General features: G+C 34.6%; 1 protein-coding gene across 2 annotated transcripts; it reads left to right on the forward strand.

Moving 5' to 3' along the window:
* Window positions 1-1,608: 1,608 nt before the first annotated feature.
* Window positions 1,609-9,967, forward strand: LOC113090349 (sodium/calcium exchanger 2-like). 2 transcript variants are annotated; one of them, XM_026256230.1, is made up of 5 exons: window positions 1,609-2,100; window positions 2,606-2,730; window positions 4,387-4,486; window positions 5,715-5,993; window positions 7,220-9,967. In XM_026256230.1, the coding sequence occupies exons 2-5, from the start codon at window positions 2,623-2,625 to the stop codon at window positions 7,594-7,596; spliced, it is 864 nt and encodes a 287-aa protein (XP_026112015.1). In that variant the 5' UTR covers window positions 1,609-2,100; window positions 2,606-2,622; the 3' UTR covers window positions 7,597-9,967. The 2 variants fall into 2 exon arrangements, with proteins under 2 accessions (XP_026112015.1, XP_026112014.1); XM_026256229.1 differs by lacking the exon at window positions 1,609-2,100 and having other exon boundaries at window positions 2,110-2,730.
* Window positions 9,968-11,032: the final 1,065 nt, after the last annotated feature.

The following is an 11,032-nucleotide window of genomic DNA, read 5'->3' on the forward strand; positions in this document are numbered from 1 at the left end:
ATCATTAGAGGATGCATCGCTTCCCTCTGTCTGGAGTATTTTCTATCTTTGCCAGATGAACGTGACACTGTCTTACATTATTGATGAGCACTAAACATTACGATTTTCCTGTGTCAGTGATGGGGTGAATACAAGTCCACCACTCAACAAACCACTCAACAAATTAGTGTCCCTACAAAGCATAGCTCTGTGGATTTAGTTTCAATGTGCAATGAGGTTTATATTTGCACATTTTATTGTGAGCGGGGCAAGGGTTATGAATGTGGATTTGTCTGGATTATGAATGTGATTAAATATTGACATGCAGCCTCTCAAAGTGATTTGAACGCTGACATTTTCCATGATTAGTCTGAGCATGTTTTTGTGCCTTTGTGTATGAGTGTGTGTTGTTCATTCAGCAGCTCTTTTTAATGTGATTTCATCTCAGGGTAGAGCGCTGTTCGTGACCCCAGAGGAACAGCATTAAGTATTTATAAGGCCCTGTGTGTGTGTGTGTGTGTGTGTGTGTGTGAGTCATTTTGCAGATTTCTGACATTTTCCTATTTAGTCGCAATTTAGTCACTTGTCCCAGTAAATCAGTGTCAACTTCAAAGCCACTGCCTAAATGTGTGATTACTTGTTTTTGTTTGAACTTGTGTGTGTCTTTCAGTCAGACCCTTCAGGTGAGGATCATTGATGATGAAGAGTATGAGAAACATGAGAATTTCTTCATCGTTCTTGAGGAACCCGCGTTGGCTGAAGAGAGGAATCTCAGGTGTGTGTATAGTGTGTGTGTGTTTGCACTGTAAAGACTATGAGATTAACTCTATTAGATTTAAGAGTGGTTTTGGGTGTTCATCTGACATTCGGGTTCAAGTGGTTGTCTCCGCTCCCAGCCCTAATGAGCTGCCTTCTTAGACCGCATTTTTAGGCTTCATAGGTGTGTTCCTGGCTTTTCCAAATGGGAAGACTGCGAAAGGATGCTGCTTTATAAAATACCTTGTTTTTGACCGAAATGTAAATGCACATATATACAGTAAATATAATGCTAAAAAAAAAAATCTATATTTATAATATATATATATAATTATATATATATATATATATATATATATATATAATATATATATATATATATTAATTAATATTTTTATAATTAACAATTAATATTAATAAAGAACAATAATAAATATATTTAATTCATAAACATATATTTAAATTATAGTTGTATAAATATATTTGATTCAACTCTTTTTTATATTTTTATTTATATATAATTAAACTGTTTTATTCCGTATTAAAAAGTAATAATGAAAAAATAGTTTTTATTAAATAAAAATAGTATATTTCACCCAATATCTGTGTATGCTTTTATCATTTCAGTAATAATAATAATCATCACGCATCATCATATTAAAATAGATTATTTATTACTGTATTACTATAGATTAATTATTATTGTTGTAGTTATATTGCTAATATTATTGCATAAAATTATATACTGAAATTGGGTATTAAGAAGAAGATGAATCACCGTCATAAACCACAATAAAAGGATGAAGAATTTATAGGTCTTGGAATATATTTGTTAGCCTAGCAACCACTCAAAAATGAAATGCATGCATGTATAATTTCTGTTTGATGTTAATGCTGATTTGACATTGAGATGAGATGTTGAAAGTCGCTCATGCTCCTGTGTCACTATAAAATAACAGCCTGAGGGTGTTTCTAAGATGGTCACCAAATGCACTGAATTGCCTTAATTAAAGAGACTTTGCTCTGCAGGAGCCGACTATTTGACACTAATGGATTCAGCTGTTAGCAGTAGTGTTGCTTGCGTGCATGATGTGAACAGACTATTTGTCTGAGCCTTTCAGATCATGTCATTTATGAAACGCTGTTTTTTGCTTTACAGTAGGATGCTGTTTTAGTATTCAGAGACACAGCTCACTAGGGTTTGAAGCAGAGCCACAGTCATGGGATACATACATGTAGATGCATGTTCCTGTGTGTGTATATATATAGATATGTGTGTGTGTTTAATGGAGTAAACTCATCTCCAGCACTAACTCCATCTCTCTTGTCCCTTCTTACGTCACGCAGCCCTGCTGCTGAACCAAGGTAAGGTTTCAGATCAACCTCTGGTCAAATGACATGTGTCCACCCTAGCCCTCATGTTACACACCCAGCAGAGAGGAGAGAGGGGCTAAAAGCTTCTCTAAACCCATGAGAGATGTGATTACGGAAAAGTGGAATCAAATACAGACCGTTGAGAGAGAGAGAGAGAGAGAGAGAGAGAGAGTTCAAAACATTAGACAAAATTCTCAATGGAAGTTGTCACAGTCCAATCAATTCCAAATTATACTCACTCTGTTACTGAAGCATAATGGGTTGTGTTTGACATTTTAGTTTGTAGATTCACAATCTTGCACACATGCATTCAGAACGTCTCTCAAAGCTTGTGTTGTTTTGTGTCGTGCTGTGAAACATGGCATCTTATCGATCAGTGGAGCTGTTGTGTTTTTGATTGACAGGTAGGGGGTGTGCCCTCCATTTCCAGTCTGTTGTATCTCATCCATTCTTTTCTGTCTTCTGTCTTTGTCCTGTCTTTTGTCATGTCTTTCAGAGGATCCGGAGGGACAGATGACTGTGGAGGAGGAGGAGGCCAGGAGGATAGCGGAGATGGGGAAACCTGTCCTGGGGGAGCGCAGCCGGCTGGAGGTGGTGATCGAGGAGTCCTATGAATTTAAGGTATCACTGCTGAAAACACTGAATATAGTCTACTTTTTACTTTTTTTTCATAGTTTGGCTGGTCCTGCGACTTATAGTCAGGTGCGACTTATTTATCAAAATTAATTTGACATGAACCAAGAGAAATGAACCAAGAGAAATGAACCAAGAGAAAACATTACCGTCTCCAGCCGCCAGAGGGTGCTCTATGCTGCTCAGTTCTCCTATAGTCTACACTGAAAGCATAGAGCGCCCTCTCGTGGCTGGAGACGGTAATGTTTTCTCTTGGTTCTAAATAAATGCGACTTACATATGTTTTTTTTTTTCTCATCATGATGTATTTTTGTACTGATGCGACTTATACTCAGATGCGACTTATAGTCCGAAAAATACGGTATATATATTTTATATTTTATATATATATAATCTTTTTTACATCTTTGTTACGTGCTCTTCCAACAAATTTACATCTGTATCTTCCAACCCTAGTCCTCAGTCTGTTCTGTACATGACAAGAAGTCACATGGTAAAATCATGCATGCTGAACAGATCTTCATGTACAGTGTTCAGTAGAGCTCTATATATAGATTATGTGTATATGGCATGAAAAATGCACATCCATCAGTAATACTGGCCCACAGCTTAAGATTCCCACACAATATATTCCTGCACATGATGGTTAGATCATTATTATTATTTTACATTTGCAGTGGATGATTTTCAATTATAACTGTTTATGAATAATTGCAAAAATATAATTTACGTAATGATTACCCAGGGTGAACTGATGCATTATGATTGTTTATGAGAACAAATGTTGATGGTTGATGAAATTCTCATCTGAAAACATTACATTAAAATAATTTCTTTTTTTAATGTAATGTTAATGTTTCTTTTTTGTTATCCTTTGTCAGGATAGTTTTATTCATTACCAGCACCTCAGAAAAGATTGTGCAAAGAGATTATAAAAATATTTTAATATGTTCACATAACAGTAGGATGTGGTCCAAATCTGACATTTATTTTTAATAATAAAATAAAATTATTTTAATAATAATTTTTAATTGTGAACAGGGAAAATCACATTGAATCTGATCTTATCACATCTAAAATATTATTATTATTATTATGAATATACCATATTATAATACCAAATAATATGAAATTAATTTAATTATGATATGCCTTTATTGCAATTTCTTATATATTTGTATTATTTTGAAAAATCGCATTGAAATTACCTAATAATAATAATAACAATAATGCATAAATTATATTATGCCTTTTTATATATATATATATATATATATATATATATACATATATATATATATATGTATATATATATATATATATATATATATGTATATATATATATATATATATATATATATAATTATTAATGTGAACAGGAAAATCTGATATTTTCAATTATATATTTGATATTTTTAGTTAGAATAATACCAATAAAAAAGTTTTTTTGTGTTTTATTTTGAAAAATCTAATGCTGTGTACATCATAATTGTGCATTATATTAAATTATATAATGAGGTTTGTTATTAATGTTGATAACAGGGTCCAAAGCCTCACATAAAAACTAACTATCTAAACCGAGCAGAAAATCTGAATTGGGCTGTGAATGGTGGGAATGTGTGAGTGATCTGTGCTGTGTTTCAGAGCACCGTTGATAAACTGATCAAGAAGACGAACCTGGCGCTGGTGATCGGGACTCACTCCTGGCGAGAGCAGTTCGTGGAGGCTGTGACCGTCAGTGCAGGTTAGATGTTCAGTTGGTCACACTGTATACATTTCACTGTCTCAGCAATTCAGACTTAATAAAACTCATAATGAGGCTCTTGTGTTCTCAAGCTGCTCTTTAAAAAAGCTCATAATAAGTCTCAGAAGCTGCAGCAGTACACGCTCTGAAAGCAAGCGCTCACCTATTCATGATGTTTTCGGAAGAATTTGTGCACCTTTACAAACCTGTATGATTTATTTCTTCCACGAACACAAAAAAATAATACATAGTGTAGAGTTTACAGTGTGCCATTTTCTGTACTGATTAAAAATGTTAAAAGTGTTAAAAATGTTAAAAATGTCTTGAAATAAAATAAATTTTAACTGAAATATAATGAATATATATATTTTTTCAAACAAATAAAAAACTTAAATTTAAATAGTTTTCAAAAAACTACCGTATATAGATGTAAAAACTACTTATTGTGAAAAACGCACAGTAAAATTATTAAAGTAAATTATTTCAGCTAGCTGCCAATGCAGCATTTCTATTTTTAATTGTTTAACTTATACTAAAATAACTACAACTATATATATATATATATATATATATATATATATATATACATGTATGTATGTATGTATGTATAAAAAAAGTAAAAATAAAAATAATATATAAATATATATATATATATGAATATATATAAACAATAAATATGTATGTTATGTAAAAAGTGTTAGCATGAATGCACTGTAAGTCACTTTGGATAAAAGTGTCTGCTAAATGCATACATTTATTTATTTTAAATTTATATATATATATATATATATATATATATATATATATACACATATGTTTACAATTCAAATGGATGATATAAAAGTACACACTAAAATATAATATATTAATAAAAAACTATAATAGTATGTCAATGATACTCTAATTACACAATACACATTTTTGGAAATTGTAAACAAAGATTATTAAGGTATGATTTAGAAGATGATATATTTCATTCTTTCTGCTTCAAAATTCTCAAAAAAAAAATTAGCTTTACTAGCAATTTCTGAGTGAAAATAGTTTTCACACCTACGTGTTTTTATTTATTTAGTTTTTTGGAGACATCCAGTACACTTCTAGTACATCTAGGTATATTGAGGAACGTTGTCTTCAGTGATGCGATACTCCCATCTGGTGGTCTGTCACGGTAATGCATGTAGAATCGTCCAGCGCTGTTTAATTTCTTAATTATGCGTGGCATCCTCAGGTGATGGAGATGAAGATGAAGAGGAGGGTCGAGAGGAGCGTCTCCCGTCCTGCTACGATTACATCATGCACTTCGTGACGGTGTTCTGGAAGGTTCTGTTCGCGTTCGTTCCGCCCACGGAGTACTGGAACGGCTGGGCCTGCTTCGTGGTGTCCATCACTGGAATCGGCCTCCTCACGGCCGTCATCGGAGACCTGGCGTCACACTTCGGCTGCACCGTGGGCCTCCGGGACACCGTCACCGCGGTGGTGTTCGTGGCCCTGGGCACCTCTATCCCAGGTGTGCTTGACATAATCACACTTCAGCCACACACTGTAAAATCTCTCAATGTCACTGCAGTAGATTCAGAAAAATGCTCAACACACACTTTTCACTTGATACAAATAACACATTTTAATTTTTTACAGTACATAAAATAAAAAATAAAATAAAATAAAAAAGTTTTGTGACTTTTTCTACATTCAGTCTTCAGTGTCACATGATCTTCAGAAATCATTCTAATAGGTTGATTTGCTGCTCAAGAAAGATGTGTTATTTTTATCAATGTTGAAAACAATTATGCTGATGCATATTTTTGTGGAAACTATGATTTTTTTTTTTTTTTTTTTTGATGAATAGAAATTTCAAATTATTTTAAATAAAAATAATTTGTAATATTATATAAATGTGTCTTAAAAAAAAGAACATTTGTGACTCTGGACCACAAAATCAGATATAAAGGTCGATTTTTTTAAACTGATATTCAAACATAATCTGTAATCTGAATAAATAATCCTTGATTAGCAGAATCAGTTTTGTTTCCAGTTATTGCCTTAGGAGACTTATTATTTAACATTTCATAGTTGTGTCTTTCTGTTGATGTGAGGTTTATTATAATCGGACAATATTTGTCTAATATACAACTATTTAGAAATCTGGAAATTCTAAAAAATTCTAAATATTGAGAAAATCATCTTTGAAGTTGTCCAAATTAAGTTCTTAGCAATGCATATTACAAATCAAAAATTCAGTTTTATACATTTATGGTAGGAAATGTAAGAAATATCTTCACGGAGCATGATCTTTACTTTTGGCATTAAAGAAAAAACTCAATCATTTTGACCCATACAATGTATTTTTTTTGGCTATTCCTAAAAATATACCCCAGCGACTTAAAACTTGTTTTGTGCTCCAGAGTCACATTTTTGACCTGAAACTTTTTAACAGTTGCATTAATAGGTTTATATTACAATTTAGTGAAATTTAGTAAATGACACATGCATCATGTACGCAAAGCTGCGAAAATTCACCTTAAAACTTATTTTGCATTATTGCATTATTATGAATGATTATATCAAATGTAAATATCTAATGCATTGTCTTTTCAAATATGTTTATTATTTTTTATATTATATAAAATCAGGTAAGATCTAGAATTCTCGGAAAAGTTATTGGCTGATCTTTACCATTTGAAAATCAGAAATATTAGCCAATATTTTCTCATGCTCTCTGACGCTCTTCTTCAGACACATTCGCCAGTAAAGTGGCTGCTACTCAGGACCAGTACGCAGACGCCTCCATCGGAAACGTCACGGGGAGCAACGCGGTCAACGTGTTTCTTGGCATCGGTGTGGCCTGGTCCGTGGCAGCGGTGTACTGGGCCGTCCAGGGAAAGAGCTTTAACGTGGATCCCGGCTCGCTGGCCTTCTCCGTCACCCTCTTCACTATTTTTGCCTTCATCTGCATGGGGGTGCTGCTCTTCCGGCGCCGGCCGTCTATCGGCGGAGAGCTGGGCGGCGCTCGTGTCCCGCGTTTGCTCACTACACTCCTCTTTCTGGGTCTGTGGTTCCTCTACATCCTCTTCTCCAGCCTTGAGGCCTACTGCCATATCGAGGGCTTCTGAAAGGAGAAACAGGGAGCGAACAACACACACTTATATCTACAAATAAATCGAAAGGGGTTTTGAGGCTCTATAAGCCCACACACACACACACACACACACACTTACAAAACACATCGTTGAATGCACTAATGCAAATCATTCAACTTAGACGAGACCTGGAGGAGAATCTGAGATGGATGATGTTGGAGAGAGAGTTTGTGAAAAAGGAAGCAAAGCGTGTTGCAAAAGTTGAGTAGAAGGTGGGAGCGACGCTGTAAAATAGTCAGACTTGTATCTTTTCGTTTCTCGAGCTCAGAGGCAGAACTGACGACTTTTGTTGTCACGTACCAGGTCTTTTCATGGTTTAGGGGCACAGTAAATCCGAGGAGAGATAAAAGGTGTGTTCAGAACAATAGTGATGGCATTTCAGAAGTCAATGAAAAGCAGTTGTGCATCATTCTGTACTAAAGCAGTCATTTATGATTGGCGCTCGAAAGATTGTACAATATGAGCTCTCGAGTTAAAGCAAGACGGGCTGAAAGTTGTGTGTCACACTAGACTTCAAGCATGTGAAATCACTTTAGTCCCTGCAGTGGGATATGATGTCATTCTCTAGGGCTTCTCATTTTAATAAGTAATAAAATGTAATTAATAATACAGTCTAGTGTGACCGCACCTGAGTTTGAAATCATAGCGTACGAACCTGTTTACTAATGTTGCCAATGTTTCACCTGCTTGATGTCTGTCGGAAGGAGCAAACTCAAAAACTTAAGTTACTAGTGATGTGAAGAGATTGATAAATAACTAAATATTGGTTTTGCATAAATATTGTCCAGAAATCAACTGCAAAAACAATTTATAAGTGACACAATAAGCAGAACAAGACTTTCAGTTGTGCAATGAAATGGCAAAAATATTTTGCTTTTTAATATTATTTCTGGTTAATAATTATATGAAATGTAAATATCCAACACAAGATATTCTTCTATTATATTATATTCAGAATCTTCAGACGAGTTGGCCAGTTTATCAGCTTTAGTGTTATGTAATTTCACCACTGATGGCTATATTTTCTCCCTTTTTCAGACACATCAGACTCAGTTGTGCCCTACAATAACAAACAATAACAAAAAGATTCCAGGAATCTGTATTAGGCAGCAAAATAGTGGCTGAAGACTAGAATAGAGCAAACAGTATCTCATAGATAGAATTAGAAAGTTGTCCATTAAAAACATGAGTCTCAATATTCTGCTACAGTAGATTATCTTTCATCTGATCAGGTCATTTTGATTGCATTTGATATGTCTTTATCTTTACTTAATTTTTTTAATTGGATGTTCATCTGAGTCGCATTGAATTTAGATGCTTATTCTACACCTCAACATTCCCTGGAATTCACCGAACGAAGCTTCTTATGACATCACAATGACCAGGATGTTCTGAAACGGAACACTGGTCGTGTAAAGATTCCAATCTTCGGTTGTTACATTCATTCTGCACTTTCTGCTGCCTAGAGACAATGGAGAGCCTCTTTTAAAGTGTCATTGTCAAAAATCCATGAGAAAACACTCACCGTTATCTCCATACGCTCAAACGCCGAACCACTGGGATGTTCGAGAAACTCTTTTCCAATAGCAGTGTTCATAGTATGCTAAAAAAAAAAAAAAAAACTTGATGCTGAATTGGTCCTGTCAAAGCAACTGTGACAGTTTCTCTTCTCTACACAGGTTTATTAGAAGAACAAATGATTTAGGTGTCAGCTTTACTTCGGTGCAAAATCTGAAGCATGTTCATGCTCATTCGATGCATCCAGCGACTTTACAAGTTCTCATAGCAAAGCACTAAAGTCAAAATGTCACTGTACAGTTTCTCTCAGCATTATGTGAGCTTGTCTGGGGCTTGTCTTGATTGAGCTGCGTATTGATTGGTTCTTTATAAACTCATTAGCTGACTAGTCCACTCATGTGGAGCTGAACGCTGATTGGTCCCTGACAGATTCACAATAAAATGTTGTTTACTCATAGAGAACTCAGGATTGTGTGTATATGTATGTTAAAAGTGTTTTTATGTCGCCAGCTCGTCTGTCCAGTCCAAAGAAGTGTGGTGTGTGTACTGTTCTCTTGCTATACTTCAGAGCTGGACTTTTGTCTGTTGTCTAGTCAGTCGAAATGCATGATGCAGTGCGTATTGGCAGATCTATAACGGCATGCTTTGACTCTGAAGACATGCATGTATTTGAAGTTTACAATGTTTGTTACTAAAAGGAGACAACCATGATGGCTGCCTATGTCAGATCTCTTTTGTAATATTTTGGTGTGAGATCAGTACTTAAAGGAATAGTTCTCTCAAAAATGAAAGTTTGCTGAAAATGTACTTATTCTCTGGTTGTCCAAGATGTAGATGAGTTTGTTTCTTCATGAGAACAGATTTGGAGAAATGTAGCTCAGCAATGGATGCTCTGCAGTGAATGGGTGCCGTCAGAATGAGAATCCAAACAGCTAATAAAAACATCACAATAATCCACAGCAATCCAGTCCATCAATTAACATCTAAAAAAAAGTGAAAAGCTGTGTGTTTCTAAGTAGCAAACCTTCGTTAAGTCGTTTTATATCTTCAAACCATTGCTTTGGGGCTAAAATATGAGTCCCCTAGCTGTTTATAATTTAATAATTTAATCTCATCTCATCTGAATCAGGATAGAAATATGCATCTATCAAGCACCATTTACAAAACAGTTCTAAACAAATATGTTGGTGGATTTTGATGTGAGAGGACAACAAGGAAAAATGTTTTAGTGGATTATGGACATTGACTAGAACGAATGGTGTGAACTCAAAATACCAGAATTGTTTCTAACACGCAGTTTTTGGCTTCACACGATGTTAACTGATGGACTGGAGTGCTGTGGATTACTTGTAGATTATTATTGTGATGTTTTTATCAGCTTTTTGGACTCTCAATCTGACGGCACCCATCCACTGCAGAGCATCCATTGACGAGCAAGTGATGCAAGGCTACTTTTCTCCAAATCTGTTTCCATGAAGAAAGAATCTCATCTACATCTTGGATGGCCTGAGAGGAATTACATTTTCAGCTAATTTTCATTTTTCTATACATCAGTTTACAAAATGTAATTTATTTAAATGCAGGATGTTGAATTCTTTTCAAGAATGTTTCCTGGTAAAAAAAAAAAGGTGGGGGGGGGGGCATAATTTCCACATGCTTTGCCTCACATTTTTTTCACATTGAACGACTTTCACCTTTGTTAAAAGTTCACCAGAGAGAAAAATGCTCAGACTTAGATGTTGTGCAAATGATAAAGAATGAAATCTTGTTTTATACATGTTCAACTTAAACAGACAGTTAATCACTAGGTAGAAAATGCATCAGTTGAAAATTGGGAAACATTTTTATTTTCTTTAACAGAGATTTTGATAATTGATATCTGAAACCCTGA

This window comes from Carassius auratus, unplaced genomic scaffold (genome assembly GCF_003368295.1).
Source record: "Carassius auratus strain Wakin unplaced genomic scaffold, ASM336829v1 scaf_tig00054775, whole genome shotgun sequence".
Taxonomy (NCBI): Eukaryota; Metazoa; Chordata; class Actinopteri; order Cypriniformes; family Cyprinidae; genus Carassius; species Carassius auratus.